The 18,771-nt window shown below is 54.3% G+C and overlaps 1 protein-coding gene across 1 annotated transcript; it reads left to right on the forward strand.

The window, feature by feature from the left end:
• Positions 1-66: 66 nt before the first annotated feature.
• On the forward strand, positions 67-17,569 carry Atp4a (ATPase H+/K+ transporting subunit alpha). Its single transcript, XM_090322552.1, has 23 exons — positions 67-120; positions 2,289-2,479; positions 6,937-7,077; positions 7,173-7,232; positions 7,656-7,859; positions 8,362-8,475; positions 9,336-9,588; positions 9,727-9,995; positions 10,878-11,076; positions 11,309-11,418; positions 11,513-11,647; positions 12,228-12,420; positions 12,507-12,682; positions 13,539-13,675; positions 13,754-13,904; positions 14,009-14,177; positions 14,284-14,438; positions 15,115-15,238; positions 15,969-16,114; positions 16,574-16,707; positions 16,910-17,011; positions 17,096-17,187; positions 17,308-17,569. The coding sequence occupies exons 2-23, from the start codon at positions 2,318-2,320 to the stop codon at positions 17,334-17,336; spliced, it is 3,255 nt and encodes a 1,084-aa protein (XP_090178678.1). The 5' UTR covers positions 67-120; positions 2,289-2,317; the 3' UTR covers positions 17,337-17,569.
• Positions 17,570-18,771: the final 1,202 nt, after the last annotated feature.

Raw genomic sequence — 18,771 nt, forward strand, 5'->3', positions numbered from 1 at the left:
GCCCTCCGAAGGGGGCGTGGTCCTAGTGCTGTCAGCCAATCCAGGCTCCAATAGGTGGAGCCAGACTGTCTCTTATTAGGACCTGGCCACTCCCACCTTGACAGGGATTGGTTGAATACTGTAAGTTTGGATATTGGTTCTTGCTGGTGGCTGTACATGATTCACCTATCTACCTATATTTCTTTTCTTTTCCTGTCTGTCTGTCTGTCTGTCTGTCTGTCTGTCTGTCTGTCTGTCTGTCTGTCTGCCTGTCTGTCTGCCTGTCTTTCCTTCCTTTCCTTTCTTTCTTCTTTTTTTTGGCCAGTCCTGGAGCTTGAACTCAGGGCCTGGGCACTGTTCTTGGGCTTTTTTCCTCAAGGCTAGTGCTCTACTACTTGAGCCACAGCACTCCTTCTGGCTTTTTTATGTATGTAGTATGGAAGAATCAAACCTGGGTCTTCATGCAGGCCAAACTCCTTTCCTTCCTTTCTTCCTTCTTTCCTTTCTTCCTTCCCTTCCCTTCTTTTCTTTCCCTTCTGTTCCCTTTCCTCCCTTTTCTTTCTTTATGTTGGTCAGTCCTGGGCTTGGACTCAGCATCTGGGCTCTGTCCCTTAGCTTTTGCACACAAAGTTGACCCTCTACTATTTAAGCCACAGATCTTCCTCTGGCTTATTGCTGTTAACTAGAGATAAGAGTCTCATCCCACAATGGCCTTGAACCGTGATCTTCAGATACCAGCCTCTTGTGTAGCTAGGATTACAGACACAAGCCACCAGCTCCTGGCTCTTGATTCACAATCAAAGAATTTCATTTATTTATCTAGTTATTTTTCCTCTGTCTCTCCTGTCAGCTGTGAATTCCAGGAGATCTATTGCTTTGTCCATCCTCAGTCACCTTGTGGTCCTCAAAGCTCAGCCCCCATCCTAAGTAACAGTGGGCTCCTATTACACTTGGTATTCACTCTGGAAATGAGATCCATACATAGATAGTGAGGTGACCAAGAGTTCAAACCTGGATCCATAAAAAAAAGAGAGAGAGTTTATCATTCAGTCCTACAGTCACTGAAAAAGGGATGTGATGGGAAAACACCCTTTACAGACATTGACCAACCAGAAGCCAGATGTGGGAGCTGCAGGCATGCCCTAGCAGAGTAACCAATCACAACGAAGCAGGGGCTAGTAGGTGACATCCTGTGACACTTTTTTTGGGGGGGGGGGCAGTCCTCGGGCTTGAATTCAGGGCCTGGGCGCTGTTCCTGAGTTTTCTTTGCTCAAAGTTAGTATTCTACCACTTAAACCTTAGCACCACTTCCAGCTTTTTCTGTGTATGTGGTACTGAGGAATTGAACCCAGGGCTTCATGCATGGTAGGCAAACACTCAACCACTAAGCCACTACTAGCATGATGTGACTTTTTTTTGGGGGGAGTGGGTAATGAGGCTTGAACTTGGCTTGGGTGCTGCCCCTAAGCTCTTCAGCTCAAAGCTACCGCCCTACCCTTGAGCCAAACTCTACTTTGCTTTCCTAGAAGTTAATTGGAGATAAGAATCTCAGGTTCTTTAGTACCCGGGTTGGCTTTGAACCTTGGTCCTCAGACCTCAGCCTCCTGAGTACCTAGGATTACAGTCGGGAGTTCCCAGTACCCAGCTTAGCCTGCTGTGACTAATTGCCCAGGCTCATTCTCTGGGACTATGGGAGCCCAGGGACATCCTAGGGCTTTGGCTGTGTCTGTGATGGGTTTATCAGCATTATGGAGGGAGTTGCAGTATGGGTTTAAGAATTATGGACAGGAAGAGCATATTATGAGGGGGTTGCAGGGGAATATGGAGGTGTGGTGGGCTTTGGCTGTTTGGGGACAGTCTTAGTTTTTGGTTTATCTAGCCAGAAAAACTGCTGCTTGTGTGTCATCCCCTGCCTGACCCCCTTACTTGTATCTCTCTCTTCTCTCTCTCTCTCTCTCTCTCTCTCTCTCTCTCTCTCTCTCTCTCTCTCTCTCTCTCTCTCCCCTCTCTCTCTCTCTCTCTCCATATATATATATATATATATATATATATATATATATATATATATATATATATATGCTTGAACTCAGGGTCTATGAGCTGTCCTGGAGCTCCTTTGCTCAAGGCTAGTGCTTTAGTGCTTTGAGCCACATCACCACTTCCAGTTTTCTGGTGGTTCATTGGAAATAAGAGTCTCACCAATTTTCCTGCCCAGGCTTTGAATCCTGAGCAGCTATGATTACAGGCGTGAGCCACAGCAGCCGGCCTCAAGTTCATGGATTATGCTCTCTTTGTGTCTCCCTCCTCAGGTAGGACCTCATGGCTACAAGGACCTAGAATGGCAGATCAAGTCAACACAGCAGGACAAGCTGCCATTTATGCTACAGATGGCTGTTCTGATACCCCTGCTTCTGCTGAAATGGGATTTCTTGGTTCTGTTGTCATCTCCATCTTCTTCCTCATCCCGCAGGCAATCCCTGCACTGTTTTTCTCCTCTAAGGTGGGCATCACACAGCTCCCAATTGAACCATACCTCCACCTTTTTTTCTTTGCCAGTCCTGGGGCTTGAACTCAGGGCCTGGGCACTGTCCTTGGGCTTTTTCAAGGCTAGCAATTATATCATTTAAGCCACAGAATCACTTACAGCTTTTTCTATGTATGTGGTACCAAGGAATTGAACCCGGGTCTTCGTGCATGCTAGGCAAGCACTCCAGTTTTTTCTTTTCTTTTTGGCTTTCATTATATTCCAACAGGACCTTCCATTTATGTGAAGGCCAGCTTAGGTCTTAAAAAAAATAATTGGTTGAGCCAGGCATGGAGACTGAGATCTGAAGATCACAGTTCAAAGCCAGCCTGGGCACTAAAAAGTCCCTGAGACTTTTACCTCCAATTAACCACCAGAAAACTGGAAATGGCACTTGGCTCAAGGGCTAGGGTGGTAGCCTTGAGCTGAAGAACTCAGGAAAAGTGGCCAAGCCCAGAGTTCAAGCCCCACAACCACCACCACCAACAAAAAGATTGACATGCCAGAAAACAAAGAGTCCTTCTTGCTATGTCACGGTTAGTGCGACTAGAGTCCCCATGCCAGTTTTTGTTTGTTTGTTTGTTTTGTAACAGGAGACATGTGTGGCAGAAGGAGGGCAGTTTACTGGGGCAAAAGGGCCACAACAGGGCATTGGGAGTCTTGTGGGTTTCAGCTGCAGTGCCGGGCAGCTGGATGGCAGCTCTGAGCCAGGAGAGCTCTGGCCTGCCACATGCGTTCAGGCTCCCTTGTTCTTCAGGTAGAGCTTCCCCAGGGGACAGGAGTGCAGATGGAGAGCAGGGGCTGCTGGGATGTCAGGGTGGAATGGGGTGGGGCTGGATCAGATTGCTAAGAGAAGCTGGAGAGAGATGGAGTCAGGATTTGACCTTGAAGTTCAAGCACAAGGATGGCCTGGCAAACACCTTAGGAAGAATCTGGCTTTGCACCCAGCCCCGGGAATGTTAACTTGTCCAGTTTCAGAGGAAGAACAGGCAAACCCAGATGCCTCTCCCCTGGATCTGCTTGCAGAAGAGAGACAAGCAAAACCCCTGCCTGCCCAGTCCCTTGCCCAAGGTCTGGCAGTGAAAAGGTGAAGGGCATTCTTGGGTCCACTATCTTATCAGAGAGAGATGCAAACACACACAAATTCAAGGTCAAGGCACTGGCAAAGTCATTCAGCAAACACTCCCTGGGGCCAGTGGGGTTGGGTATTGCAGGCCACAGGGCAGACATTAAGACACCATGGGCTCTGTGTCCACAGAGACTGGAGTGAAGATGAAATGAAATGTCACCAAATGGGACAGACACTCAGTGGCCCCAGTGGCAATGGTGGAATTGGTGTCCCATGTGGTCAGGGCTGGGATGGGAAACCCCAGGGGAAGACTAGATCTAGCCTTGGAGAAAGGACCAAGGAAGGCATAGGGAGAACGACTGTGTTCTATCCAATAAGAAAGATGTTACAGGGAATATAGAATAGAATCTCTAAAAAAGTTTCCAAAAGAAGCACTTTCAAGCTGGGTGCTCGTGGCTCATGCCTTAATTTCTTTTTTTTTTTTTTTTTTTTTTGCCAGTCCTAGGCTTGAGCTCAGGGCCTGAGCACTGTCCTTGGACTTTCTCAAGGTTAGAGCTCTACCACTTGAGCCTCAGCACTACTTCTGGCTTTTTTCTATGTATGTAGTACTGAGGAATTGAACCCGGGTCTTCGTGCATGCTAGGCAAGCACTTTAACCACTAGGCCAAACTCCCAGCCCGGCTCATACCTTTTATCCTAGCTACTTAGGAGGCTGAGATCTGGAGGATCAGGGTTCAAAATCAGTCCAGGCAGGAAAATCCAGGAGACAGAAAGTGGAGCTATGCCTCTAAGTGGTAGAGCCCCAACCTTGAGTAAAAGAAGCTCAGGAACATTGTACAGGCCTGAGTTCAAGTCCCATGACTGACTCCCAACCCACCCCCCTCCAAAAAAAATAACAAGAAAGAAAAAGAAGCATCTTGGGCTGGAGGGATGGCTCAGTTGGTAAAGTGCCAACTAATGAACAAATGCATCAGTTTGAGTCCTGGTCTTGGACATAAAGAAAAGAAAAGGAAATCCTAAATATTCAGAAGACTGAGGTGAGGATCGCAGTTTGAAGCCAGAGGAGACACTCTTATACCCAATTAACAACCAAAAAGCTGAAAGTAGAGCTGTGGTTCAAGGGATAGAGAGCTAGCCTTGAGTGAAGAAAGCTCAGGAACAGAATCCAGGTCCTAAGTTCAAGTCCCAGTACCAGTACATACCCACATGAACCATTTACTATCCCCTGTCTAATCTACCTGATCGCTTTTCCTTCTCAGGAAAAGAAAATGTTTTCAAATTCTGACCATTCACTGGTCTCAAGCAAGTTTCCAGTGACCTCCCCCAGGCTCAGAAAGTCCCGGAATTACCAAGATCATTGTGTTTATGCCACACCTGCCACATTTCTCCGGAGAAGTTTTTGCCAGAAGCTGGCCATCAGCCTGAGATGCCATTTGTCCCTTCTGGCAAGGGATTTGAACAGGAGCTTCCTGGTGCCAACGAGTCAAAAATATTCCCACTTTATCCAGACGCCATGTATGAGCAATCAGGAGAGAGAGGGAAAATATTTAACTATCCATGTGGCCAGTCAGAGCAAACAGGGCCATGAGCCTGAGGTAGGGGCTGGCTGAGCCAGGTATTGTCTTTAGATGGTTGGGTAGAGGAGGTCTGAGACATTGGGGGGGGGGGAATTCTGGGAGGCTTGGGAAAAGGATGTGTGGACTCAGGATCAAACTTAGGCAAGGCCTTGTGGGCTCCGGGTCAGGTAGTGACTACATAGATTCAGGCTCAGGTAGTATAGTGTAGTTATGTAGACTCAGGATCAGATAGTGGCTCTGTGAACTCAGGCTAAGGCGATGCTTTGTGAACTCAGGGTCAGGTAGTAACTATGGACTCAGCCTCCCGTAGTGGCTACATGGATTCAGGCTTAGGCAGTATAGTTGCTGTATGAACTCACGATCAGAAAGTAGCTGTGTAGACTCAGCCTTAGGCAATGCCTTGCAGACTCAGGCTTAAGTGATAGCTGTAGGGACTCAGGGTCAGACAGTGGTTATATGGATTCAGGCTCAGGTAATAGTTTTCAACTCTGGCTTAGGTAGTGACTAAGCAAGAAGGGAAGCCTGTAGGAGGATGTAAGCTGAGTAACTCAGCTGTTTTACACCTACCAGGTCAAGTTCAGCTAGTACTCAAATAGTTTCATTTCAAGGGCAGTCAGGGTGACCACACTCCATGCTGCCTCCTCTCCTAGGCCTGGGGCAGGCTGGGGACCTGTGGCTGGGTGGTGTGGGCAAGCTCAAGCTGCCACCTGCTTTGACTTTTCCAGGTGATGCCCTGCTAAGGAAAAGGATATCAGAAGGGTGATTAGCTTATCAGGTACACTCATAGCTGTCCTTGGAGGCACGTCAGCTCCTGGAGGCCAAAGCAAAATACCCAAGACTCCATCAGATGACGGGCTGTGCTCATGCCTGTGGCCCTAGATACTCAGGAGGCTGAGAGCTGAGGATCAAGGTGTGAAGCCAGCTGGGGCAGGAAGTTCCATGAGTCTTTCCTCGCCAATGAACCAGCAAAAAACTGAAAGTGGAGCTGTGGAAGTGGCTCAAGTGGTAGAGCAAAAAGAAGCTAAGGGATAGTGCTGAGGCCTTGAGTTCAAGCCCCAGGACCAACACACACACACACACACACACACACACACACACACACACACACACACCATTCTGCCAACCCCATTCCTTACTTCCAGAGATTCCTTCCCTCGGGACCTGGAGGACGCTCCCAAGGTTCCTTGTACCGTGGCTCCTGTACCTGGAGATAACTGAATGTGTAGAGTATCACTCGGACTCTCTTTGAACCCTCTTGAGCCTCAGTTTCCCCATCTGCACAATGGGCATATTAGAGCCCCCTTCACAAATGACCAGGTAGCTCAAACTACTGTGACTCGACCCCCTCGGTGCCTCAGTTTCCCTATTTATAGTGGAGTCCTCGCCTGGAAGGTTAAGTAAGTGAATACATGACAGCCCAGTGCACCCATTGGCTCTTCCTGTTGGTTGTTGCCAGTGGTTCACGGGCTGAGTGGCAAGGTGTGTTAGGATTTGGGCAGGTTGGGGCAGCCCAGGAGGAAATGGCTAGGCTGTCCAGGCCTGGAGGTCATTCCAAGGAGCCTTCTAATCGGCTGCCATCAGCCAGGCCTGCTCTGCCCCGCCCCATCCGCCCTGGGTATATCAGGGCCCGTCCAGACCCGAGAATCTGGCAGAGACGGAAAGGCATAGGGGCCGAGCACCATGGGGAAGACAGTGAGTGACCCCTGTGGGGTCAGGGGTGGGAGGACAGGGGAGGGGGCAGGGTCTCAGTGGCATGCAATGCCATCCTTGTTCCCCTCGATCCTTAGGAAAATTACGAGCTCTATTCCGTGGAGCTAGGGTCTGGCCCTGGTGGGGACAAGGAGGCCAAGATGAGCAAGAAGAAACCGGGTGGTGGGGGTGGCAAGAAGAAGGAAAAGTTGGAGAACATGAAGAAGGAGATGGAGATTGTGAGTCCAGGGCTGGGGGGCCAGGGAGGAGGGAAGGGAGACTGGGGGCTGGCGACCAGGGACAGCCAGAGTCAGTGTCCTGTCTCCAACCACAGAATGACCACCAGCTGTCAGTGGCAGAGCTGGAGCAGAAATACAGGACCAGTGCCTCCAAGGTGAGCTGGTGTAGGGGTGGGGAGGGACAGGGAGGGGGAGAGGAAGTATTAGAAGAGCAAACTACTACTCAGGAGGCTGAGATATGAGGATCCCAGTTCAAAGCCAGACCGGGCAGAAAAGTCTCTTTGAGACTTTTATCTCCAATGAACCACCAGAAAACTGGAAGTGGCACTATGGCTCCATGTGGTAGAGTGCTAGCTTCGAACAAAAGAACTCAGGAACAGTGCGCAGGCCCTAAGTTCAAGCCCCACGACTGACAATAAAATAGAGGGCTGAACTGAGGAGAGAGGGGAGAAAGAGGGGAGAGGGAAGGAGAAACATGAGACATGGAGGGAGGGGGAGGCTGTGTGGACAGGACAGGGGAACCAGCCCTCTGCACTGCCTGACCCCCCCTCCCCCAAATCTCATCCCTGCATTTCCAGGGCTTGACTGCAAGTCTGGCAGCTGAATTCCTGCTTCGAGATGGGCCCAATGCTCTGAGACCCCCGAAGGGGACCCCAGAATATGTTAAGTTTGCCCGACAGTTGGCTGGGGGTCTGCAGTGCCTCATGTGGGTGGCTGCCGCCATCTGCCTCATCGCCTTTGCCATCCAGGCTAGCGAGGGCGACCTGACCACTGACGACAACGTGAGTGTTTGCTGCTGTGGGGACAGGCGTGGCACACAGGGACTGGAGAGGAAGAGACATGGGCTGAGGAGGCAGAGCCATGAAGACCCCAGTCCTGAGGGATAACGTGGGACAGAGATCGTAGGTCACAGGGACATTGGTCATTAGAGGTGGGGAATATGGAAACCCAATACGAAGAGATGAGGCGGGGAGTTGGAGATGTGGCTCACTTGGTGGAATTCCAGCCATCAGAAAACTGGAAGTGGTGCTGTGGCTCAATGTGGTAGAGCACTAGCCTTGAGCAGATGAGCTCAGCCCAGGCCCTGAGTTCAAGCCCCAAGAGCAACAAAAATAAATGCATAGTAAGTAAATAACTGAACAAATGGATGCACAGGAGTCTTCTCACTGGCGAGGGGGGAAACTCTGGAGGTGACACTAAGAACACTGGGCCCCTTGGTGATAGGCTGCAACCTTGGGCAGGAGCATCCAGCCCGGTGCATGACCCCGCCCCCTTGCCCTCCAGCTCTACCTGGCCCTGGCTCTGATTGCTGTAGTGGTGGTCACTGGCTGCTTTGGCTATTATCAGGAGTTCAAAAGCACCAACATCATCGCCAGCTTTAAGAATCTGGTGCCCCAGGTGAGTGCCCCACCCCTACCCTGGAACCCTGCGACCCTTTCTACCAGCCCCAACTCCCCATGCTCTCCATCTTCCCTCCTGCATGAGCGAGGAGAGTATTTGCTATCAGAGGCTATTTGGTGGCTCACACCTATAATTCTACCTACTCAGAGGCTGAAACCCGAGCAGGGCAGTTCGAAGTCAACTCCAGGCAGGGATGGGGATGTCTGCCAAACTTTTATGCTGGTGCTTGGTCCTACAGCTGGAGCGCAGAGACTGAGACTGAGCTTTTATCCCTAAGCTTCTTTAGCTCAAGGCTAATTCTTTACCCCGTGTGTTCCATCTCTATTTCTGGCCTCTTTTTTTTTGGTAGTTGAGCAGAATCTCAGGGACTTTCCTTTGAACTTCAATCTTGAGATCTCAGCCTCCTGTATCTAGGATGACAGGAATGAGCTACCACTGTCCGGACACTAGTGAGCTCATATCTCCCATTAGCCACCAGAAAGCTGGACGTGGAGGTATGGTTCTAGTGGTAGAGTACCAGTCATGAGTGGAAAAAGCTGAGGGACAGCACCCAGGCCCTGGGTTCAGGCCCCAGTATTTGTACACACATGCATGCAGCCACGCACACGTGCACACATGCTCACGCACACACACACACACATTTTTAGCAGCTGACAAGCAGGATCTGGTGTATTCCGTCATGGGTCAAACAATTTCCAGGGCCTTATAAAGCCCTCAGGCCACTGCTGCTATAAGGCCTCAACTTTGCCCACCTTCCACCTTCTGATGTCCCCAGTCCCACTCAGTGATGTGCTCCTGCATCAGTCTCATGCCACTCTGGTGTCCCCCGCCCCCCCCCCCCCCCGCACCTTCCCCAGCAAGCCACTGTGATCCGAGATGGGGACAAGTTCCAGATCAACGCAGACCAGCTGGTAGTGGGTGACTTGGTGGAGATGAAAGGCGGGGATCGAGTGCCGGCGGACATTCGTATCCTGTCAGCCCAGGGGTGTAAGGTGGACAACTCCTCCCTCACTGGAGAATCAGAGCCTCAGACCCGCTCACCGGAGTGCACACACGAGAGCCCCCTGGAGACCCGCAACATCGCCTTCTTCTCCACGATGTGCCTCGAGGGTCTGTGTTCCTCTCTGAGCAGCCACAGCTGTGTTCTGGGTCCCCATTATGCCTCTCCACTGGCCCCTCGTGTCATCTCCGGGACAGCCACAGAGGAGGCCCACCCCGCCCTGAGCCGTCCTGTCTCCCTCCCTGCAGGCACGGCTCAGGGCCTGGTGGTCAACACTGGGGATCGCACGATCATCGGCCGGATCGCCTCGCTGGCCTCCGGCGTGGAGAACGAGAAGACGCCGATCGCCATTGAGATCGAACACTTTGTGGACATCATCGCAGGCCTGGCCATCCTCTTCGGTGCCACCTTTTTTGTGGTGGCCATGTGTATTGGCTACACCTTCCTGCGGGCCATGGTGTTCTTCATGGCCATTGTGGTGGCCTACGTGCCAGAGGGGCTGCTGGCCACTGTCACAGTGAGTGGGGGACCCAGAAGGGGACCTAGAGAACAGAGAGCCTGTGCATCTGTGTATCCATTCCACTTTTCACCCATCACTCCCTACCTGTCCCCCACCTTCCCATCATCCATCTGTCCAGCACACGCTGAATGCATGAAGGCTCAGAGACAGGCAGGGCCCTGGATGGGAGGAGGCTGAGGACCCGAGTGGGCAGCCAGTGTGTGTCCAAGCATTTTGTTTATTTCTTTATTTATTAATTCTTTCTTTCTTTATTTATGTTTGGTGGGTCTGGGGCTTGAACTCAGCCTGGGCATTGTCCTTGAGATCTTCAGCTCTAGGCTACCACCCTACCCTTGCGCTAAGGCCCCACTTCTTGTTTTACTAGAGGTTAACTGGAAACAAGTTTCAGGTCCTTTTTGTGCCCGGGGCTGGCTTTGAACCCTGATCCTCAGATCTCAGCCTTCTGAGTAGGGAGGATTACAGGCCTGAGCCCACCACACTCAGCTTCATTTATTTATTTTTAATCGGTCATGGGGCTTGAGCTCAGCGTCTGGATGTTATCCCAGAGCTCTTTTGCTCAAGGCTAGTGCTCTACCACTTGGAACCATAGCTCTATTTTCTGATGGTAAACTGAAGAATCTCACAGACTTTTTCTGCTGAGGCTGGGTTTGAACTGTGATCCTCAGATCTCAGCCTCCTGAGTAGCTGGGATGACAGGTGTGAGCCGCCAGCACCTGGCTTAAGCCTTTCTCCTTCTGTTCTGTTTCGCTTTGAAGAGCAGGACGCTGCACTTGCTAGATAGTGGCTGGAATAAGGGATCCCCCCTCTCATCCCGGAGCTGTGAGAGAGGACTAGGGGTACTGGAAGCAGTAATTGGCTCCATCTCTCACCTCTCCTCAGGTCTGCTTGTCCTTGACCGCCAAGCGGTTGGCCAGCAAGAACTGTGTGGTCAAGAACTTGGAAGCTGTGGAGACCCTGGGCTCCACATCCGTGATCTGCTCTGACAAGACAGGGACCCTAACACAGAACCGCATGACGGTGTCACACCTGTGGTTCGACAACCACATCCACACAGCAGACACCACAGAAGACCAGTCAGGTAGGGGGGGAGGGCAGGAGGGGACCGGTCTGGTTGGTGGTGATCTGAAGTGAGTCTGGGAAAGCCTTTAAACGAATGGGGTCTCCGCTCAGCGCCTGTCAGGGGCCCAGCATCCCACCTGGTAGACTTGACATGGGGTCTGGAGGGCAGCCCCTGTGAGGTGTGAGGAGGGGAGTCTGTGGAGGGGACTCTAGCCTCCCTCGTGGCCCCAACCTGGACGCCTGGTCTCCAGGACAGACGTTTGACCAGTCCTCGGAGACGTGGAGGGCGCTGTGCCGCGTGCTCACCCTCTGCAACCGGGCCGCCTTCAAGTCCGGCCAGGAGGCGGTCCCGGTGCCCAAGGTGAGAGACTAGCGGACGCGGAGGGCGGGGGGGGGGGGGGGAAGTCAGGAGCTTGGTGACACACCCTGCGACCTTGTCCTCGTTTGCCGGCCAGCGCATCGTGATCGGCGACGCGTCCGAGACCGCTCTGCTCAAGTTCTCCGAGCTGACGCTGGGCAACGCCATGGGCTACCGGGACCGGTTCCCCAAAGTCTGCGAGATCCCCTTCAACTCCACCAACAAGTTCCAGGTGCGTAGGGCGTGCGCCCTCGGGCCCCGCCCATCGGACCACAACCCCGCCCGCAAGGCCCGCCCCGCCCTCGAGGCCCAAGGCCACGCCCACACAGCCACAGCCCTCCCCTTACACGAGGCCACGCCCACACGGAGAGCCGGCCTCGGGTCTCATTTCTCCACAGGCCCAGCCCCTCCCTGGTTAGGCCCCGCCCACACCCAAGCCCCACCCTCAGCCTTCTCGCTTCCGGCAGGGGAAGTCTGGAGCATCTGAAATCTCCTTTCGAACCCAACTCTGCACCCTACTCTTGCCCATTCCTTGTGCCCAGGATCCGGTCCTAGCGCTCAGTCTTAACCAAAGATTAGTCCCCCTCGCTCGCCCTCCCGCACCCCGCACAAGCGCCTTAATCCGGACTCCAAGGCCCCGCCCTCAGCTCAGTCCCTGTTCTCGACCACGCCCCCGCCACGCCCCCGCCACGCCCACAACCACAGCTCCGCTCTGCAGGCCACGCCCACAGCCAATTCTGCCCGAGGCCACGCCCTGAGCCGCCCTGGCTTTGCGGCCCCGCCCACCGGTGGCCACGCCCCTCCTCCCACAGCTGTCCATCCACACGCTGGAGGACCCACGTGACCCGCGGCACTTGCTGGTGATGAAGGGCGCCCCGGAGCGCGTGCTGGAGCGCTGCAGCTCCATTCTCATCAAGGGCCAGGAGCTGCCCCTGGACGAGCAATGGCGCGAGGCCTTCCAGACGGCCTACCTCAGCCTGGGGGGCCTGGGCGAGCGCGTGCTGGGTGAGCCGGGCGGGGTCCGGGCGGGGCGGGGCGCCCCGGCCTTCGCCGCCTCCGCCCCGTCCCTCACGCCCCGGTCTCCGGGCCAGGCTTCTGTCAGCTCTACCTGAACGAGAAGGACTACCCGCCCGGTTACGCCTTCGACGCCGAGGACATGAACTTTCCCAGTAGTGGTCTCTGCTTCGCGGGACTCGTATCTATGATTGACCCTCCCCGGGCCACCGTCCCTGATGCTGTGCTCAAGTGTCGGACCGCGGGCATCCGGGTATGCCGCCGCCGGGGACCCCGCTGCAATGCCCGAGGAGCGGGAGGAGGACGACACGAAGGCTCCTGGGAGGCTGTAGGGAAGGGAGCTCGGTGTCATCAGGGATTTGCTTTTCTCCTGCCCTCAGCCCTCCTTTTCTCCCTCTGTCCCCCCCCACCCCCAGTTCCCATGGACTTTAACTGACGCCTCTCCCCTGTCTTGCCAGATTGGGACACATACTCATTCACCCCTGAACCATTTGCTGTGTGTAAACTGGGACAGAACAGCTTGTTTGGGCCAGGTCTAGGCATACAGGGGCCCAGTCTTGGCCAGGGATCTCATTTCAACCCAATGGCCAGAAGGACTGACATGGTTCCTCAATGACAAATCAAGAGCCCATAGAGAACAAATCCTTCCTGTGGTCTCTAAGGACCTAGACAGTGGCCTTGCTATCTTCCTAATTTATCCTGCAACTCTACCTCTTATCTACTCCTCTCCAGGCATGCCCTTTTTCCCCAGACATTCAGACATGTTCTCACCCCAGGGCCTTTGCATTGATAGTTCTTTCTGCTAGGATCTCATTTCCTCCAGGTTTCTGTTTAAATGTCACCTCCCCAGTAAAGCCTTTCCTGGGCATAATTAAATTGAGCTACCACTTCCTTCACGGAGCTTATTTTCCCTTCTTAGTATGCTCTATAACTCATTTGTTTCATTTGTCTGTTTTCTGTCTCTTCCTGCCAGAATGTCAGGTTCTTAAAGACAGGGACTTGTAGTGTTTTGTCTAGGCACATAGTAGGTCATCACTCTTGCTTGAGACAATCAGTGGAATCGAGGAAGATGGGGAGATTGGGTCTGCTGTTCCCCCACCCCCTTGCAGGTGATCATGGTGACAGGTGACCATCCCATCACAGCCAAGGCCATCGCAGCCAGCGTGGGCATCATCTCAGAAGGCAGTGAGACCGTGGAGGACATTGCTGCCCGTCTTCGGGTGCCTGTGGACCAGGTTAACAGGAAGTAAGTCCCCAGCCCTCCCCCATAGCTCTCCAGGCCCTGTCCCAGAGGCGCCCGCTCAGCACCCCTCCCTCTTCCCAGCGATGCCCGCGCCTGCGTCATCAATGGCATGCAGCTGAAGGACATGGACCCCTCAGAGCTGGTGGAGGCACTGCGTACCCACCCCGAGATGGTGTTTGCTCGCACCAGTCCCCAGCAGAAGCTGGTGATTGTGGAGAGCTGCCAGCGGCTGGTGAGAGCCTGACTGGGATGGGTGGCAGATGGACAAGGCTAGACCCTACCTAGGCCACTCTCTCCACGAGCACTTTCCTGACTCCCCCTCCTGCCTGCCCGCAGGGTGCAATCGTGGCCGTGACAGGGGATGGCGTGAACGACTCCCCGGCCCTGAAGAAGGCAGACATTGGCGTAGCCATGGGCATTGCTGGCTCAGACGCTGCTAAAAATGCAGCTGATATGATTCTGTTGGATGACAACTTTGCTTCCATTGTGACGGGCGTGGAACAGGGTCCGAGCTGGGCCGAGGGAAATGGGGGGTGGGGACAGGCCGCGTGGGGGCTCAGGAGGAAGTGGGCTGGCTGGAGGAGGCTGAGGGGTCTGCTGCATCCCCACAGGCCGGCTGATTTTTGATAATCTGAAGAAGTCTATTGCCTACACCTTGACCAAGAACATTCCAGAACTGACACCCTATCTCATTTACATCACCGTCAGCGTGCCCCTGCCCCTCGGATGCATCACCATCCTCTTTATTGAACTCTGCACGGACATTGTGAGTTCACAGACCCTAGGCCACGGTGTCATCAGACATGCGCCCTCTGCTGGCCACAATTGACCAAGACTAACATGTACTCTGTGTGTGTGTGTGTGTGTGTGTGTGTGTGTGTGTGTGTGTGTGTGTGTGTGTGTTGCTGGGGCTGGGGCTTGACTCAGGGCCTGGGAACTATCCTCTGAGCTTTTTCCACTCAAAACTGATGCTCTACTTGAGACAAGTGGAGAGTGACAGAGACACCAAGACACAGAGAAAGACACACGAAAGTAGAGACGGCCATAGAGAAAGGCTATATGTGGTACTGAGGAATCAAACCCAGGTCTTCATGCATGCTAGGCAAGCACTCTACCACTAGGCTAAACTCCCAGCCCATTCACGAGACACCTATCTCCAATTAGTCAGCAAAAAGTCAGACATAGAGCTGTGGCTCACATGGTAGAGCACCAGCCTTGAATGAAAAAGCTGGAGTGGATGAGAGAGAGGGAGAAAGTAAGAGAGCCAGCGACAACACCACAAAAGCTAACTTTTTCATGGAGATCCCACATGGGCCAGGCTGTCCAGGCCAGTGTCTGTGTGGCCACCACAGGCCCTGCCTCCTGTTGGTGCCCAGAGGGTGGAAGATGGCTGAGAGAATGGGACAGGACCCCAAGCCCTTCTCGTTTCTGCTCCTGGTCAGTTCCCGTCGGTGTCTCTGGCCTACGAGAAGGCGGAGAGTGACATCATGCATCTGCGTCCACGGAATCCCAGGCGTGACCGCTTGGTTAACGAGCCCCTGGCCGCCTATTCCTATTTCCAGATAGGTGAGCGCAGGTGGGGGGGGAGCTCTTTCTGCTGCACACATCTGCTTGGGTATCTGATCCTCGATCCCCTGGATCCCTGCTTTCTCCTGGGTCATTGTTTCTGTCTTTTGAGGGTTCCCCCCCCCCGGCTTTTCCCTCTCTACCTCTGTCTGGTGTCTACTCAGGGCCTCTGTTTTGTCTGTCCATCACTTTTTTTTTTTTTTTGCCAGTCCTGGTGTTTGAACTCAGGGCCTGAGCACTGTCCCTGGGCTTTCTCAAGGCTAGAGCTCTGCCACTTGAGCCACAACATCACTTCTGGCTTTTTTCTATGTATGTGGTACAGAGGAATCGAACCGGGGTCTTTGTGCATGCTAGGCAAGTGCTCTACCACTAGGCCAAATTCCCGGCCCTTGTCCATTTCTTTTGCACTGTGTTCATCTGTCTCATCTGTGTTGACGATAGTGTCTGTGTCTCTGATGCTGCTTTTCTGTAGCTGGCTCTTTGTATTGTCTTTTTGTTTTTGTTGGTGGTGGTTATGGGACTTGAACTCAGGGCCTGGGTACTGTCCCTGAGCTCTTTTGCTCGAGGATAGTGCTCTACCACTTTGAGCCACAGCTCCACTTCCAGTTTTCTGGTGGTTCATGGGATCTCGGCCTCCAGAGTAGCTAGGATGACTGGTGTGAGCTACCAGCGCCTGGCTTTCTCCTGACCCAGTGTCCCTGCCCCTCCCTGCTGCCCACGTCTTCCCCAGGTGCCATCCAGTCTTTTGCTGGCTTTGCTGACTACTTCACGGCCATGGCTCAGGAGGGCTGGTTCCCTCTGCTGTGCGTGGGGCTGCGGCCACAGTGGGAAGATCACCACCTACAAGATCTGCAGGACAGCTATGGCCAGGAGTGGGTGAGCTCCTGCCCACTCCTCCCGGGGCTGTCCTGATCCTGTGCCATCTGGGGCCGTCCACCGTGGCTCTATGGGGACAGGTTAGCCAGAGTCCCTGGGGGCACCAAGCTGTGCTGGTAGCTCCTTGGAGGCAGATGCCCAGGTTTGTGGTCTGGCACTGCTTGGGCAAGCTGTGTGATGTTGGGCAACTTGCTTTGCTTCTCTGTGCTGTTTCCCACTGCTCTCTGCAAATCCTGCCCCCGGAATCCAGTCCTCGTTTTGTGGGCTTTGGTTGTGAATTGCCCGGTGGCTTGGTGCCTGCCCTGCCCAGCAGCAGCTGTGCTGCCACACTCAGATCACACAGCCAGCGGCCCAACCTCTTGTGAGGAGAAGGGAGGTGCAGGGGTCCCCAGCTCCGGGCCTTGGGGGTTCCCAGGGGGTGGCTGATGTCTGGACTCAGGCTGCCTTGGTTCCATGCAGACATTCGGGCAGCGCCTGTACCAGCAGTACACCTGCTACACTGTCTTCTTCATCAGTATCGAGATGTGCCAGATCGCCGACGTGCTCATCCGCAAGACGCGCCGCCTCTCAGCCTTCCAGCAGGGCTTCTTCAGGTGACCCCACTGACCCAGCACCATGGCGGCAGGCTAGGAGCTGGGGCACAAGTCCTTGCTGATGGGAGCCACCACAGCAGAGGTGCAGCCACCCCATGTGAAGTGTCTGAGACCGCCCGATGCCACCAGCTGTGGTCCACGGTGACTCAGTGCCCAGTGCCCAGGCTGCTGGCCTGACTGTCCTCCCCCCCCCTCCCCACAGGAACCGGATCCTGGTGATTGCCATTGTGTTCCAGGTATGCATCGGCTGCTTCCTGTGCTACTGCCCCGGGATGCCCAACATCTTCAACTTCATGCCCATCCGGTGAGGGCTGGGCACCGCGGGGCCCTTGGCCCGGGGGTGGACGTGGCCTGGGCCTGCCCTCACCCCCCACCCCTGTGCCCGCAGCTTCCAGTGGTGGCTGGTACCCATGCCCTTCGGCCTGCTCATCTTTGTCTACGATGAGATCCGCAAACTCGGAGTTCGCTGTTGCCCAGGGAGTGAGTGTGGGGGCTGGGAGCCCCCGGCTTGTGATTATGCACCCCTCAACCCTCCCCACCGCTCGCTCACTCGCCTGGGGGGCTGGCTCCCTGCTCTAAGCTCCTTCTCCCCCCCCCCAGGCTGGTGGGATCAGGAGCTCTACTACTAGAGGGACACGGTGCCCAGCACAGGCAGCAGGGGAGGACACGCAGGTGCTCTGGCCGGCCCGACAGCTGCACAGCCGACTGTGCCACACCTGCGCTCTTGAGCATCTTATCCAGAAAGGACCCTGGCCCACTGTTCTCGCAGCCTACACCCCGCCCCTGGGCCTGGAGAAGCAGCAAAGGGCTCCCCCCGGAGCTGCTACCCGCCCCCCCCTCTGCCCCATGTGGTGTTTGGACTGAGTGTGAGCTGTGCACTGCTGGGTGAAAAAGCTCATTCTGCCAGACAGTAATAAAACCATCCCATGCTGGGAGCTGGCAAGTGCCTTCTAGACTCTCTGCTCTTGCTTAGCTTGTCATATCCACTGTGCCCACAGCCACTGGTTCCCTCTGCCTCCCGATGTGGCATCTAGGCCAGCCCCACTACCTTAACCAGCCCTGGCCTCCTGGCTTCAACTTCCACCCAACAGCCATGGCCTGGACCCCAAGCCCAAATCAGAGCCCATCCTTTTTCTTGCCTGCAATTCTTCCTTGTCCTGGTCATCTCAGCCACACCTCTAGGCTCCATCAGAAAGCACCTCTTTCTTGGGCAGGGGCCAGCACCTGTCATCTATGCTACACAGATGAGATCTGAGGACCCTGGTTTGACACCAGTCTGGGCAGGAAAGTCTATGAGACTCTTATCTTCAATGAACCACCAAAATGCTAGAAATGGAGCTGTGGCTCAAGTGGTAGAGTGCCAGCCTTGAGCAGAAATGCCCAGGGACAATGTCAGGCACTTAAGTTCAAGCCCCAGGATACAGACAAACACACACACACACACACACACCCCTCTGGGTTCTCACAGACCACTGCCCAGGCTTCTGTCCTAGCCCCCACACCCCCCCACACCCCTCTGGGTTCCCACAGACCACTGCCCAGGCTTCCGTCCTAGCCTCACTATTTCTGGTCTGAGTTGACCCGATGCAGCTCCTCAGGTGGGGGGCCTCCCATCTCCCTCTAGCATGAGGTAACCAATGAATCCCAGGCCTAGACCTCTACCTGTGGAGTGGGGCCAGCTGATGGCTTCCTATCAGAGGAAAAGCGATCTTCCTGGAAACACTGAGACTGGCATAGAAGAGCTGAACACAACGGTCTCCTCCTAGGGCCTCATAATCTTGGCAGGGGGAGCCATTGGGAACAGGAGGGCTGGGCTGAGAGGGGCAGGACTCCCACAGTGATGGAGCTGGAAGCTCCGCACTCCAGGTCCTGCCAGACACAGGGCCGGCAGGAGAAAGGGATGGGGTGAAGGGTGGGTGCTGGTGGTGGGGTGAACCTGCCAGGAGAATTTTGCTATGTGGCTGCAGCTACAATAGTCCACCACTCTGAGAGACAGGGTGAGGATTTCCAAAGCTACAGAACTAAGTGAAGGCACAGAAAAGCCAAGATCTGGTTGTGGTGGTT

This window comes from Megascapheus bottae, chromosome 31 (assembly GCF_031878675.1).
Source record: "Megascapheus bottae isolate mThoBot1 chromosome 31, mThoBot2.hap1, whole genome shotgun sequence".
Taxonomy (NCBI): Eukaryota; Metazoa; Chordata; class Mammalia; order Rodentia; family Geomyidae; genus Megascapheus; species Megascapheus bottae.

Excerpts from the sequence above, each read along its gene's own strand:
- Atp4a (XM_090322552.1), top strand. The coding sequence starts at position 2,318 with ATGGCAGATCAAGTCAACACAGCAGGACAAGCTGCCATTTATGCTACA. Across the intron at positions 8,476-9,335 it reads TTAAGAATCTGGTGCCCCAG|CAAGCCACTGTGATCCGAGA; the intron begins GTGAGTGCCCCA and ends CACCTTCCCCAG. Across the intron at positions 14,439-15,114 it reads TTGAACTCTGCACGGACATT|TTCCCGTCGGTGTCTCTGGC; the intron begins GTGAGTTCACAG and ends GCTCCTGGTCAG.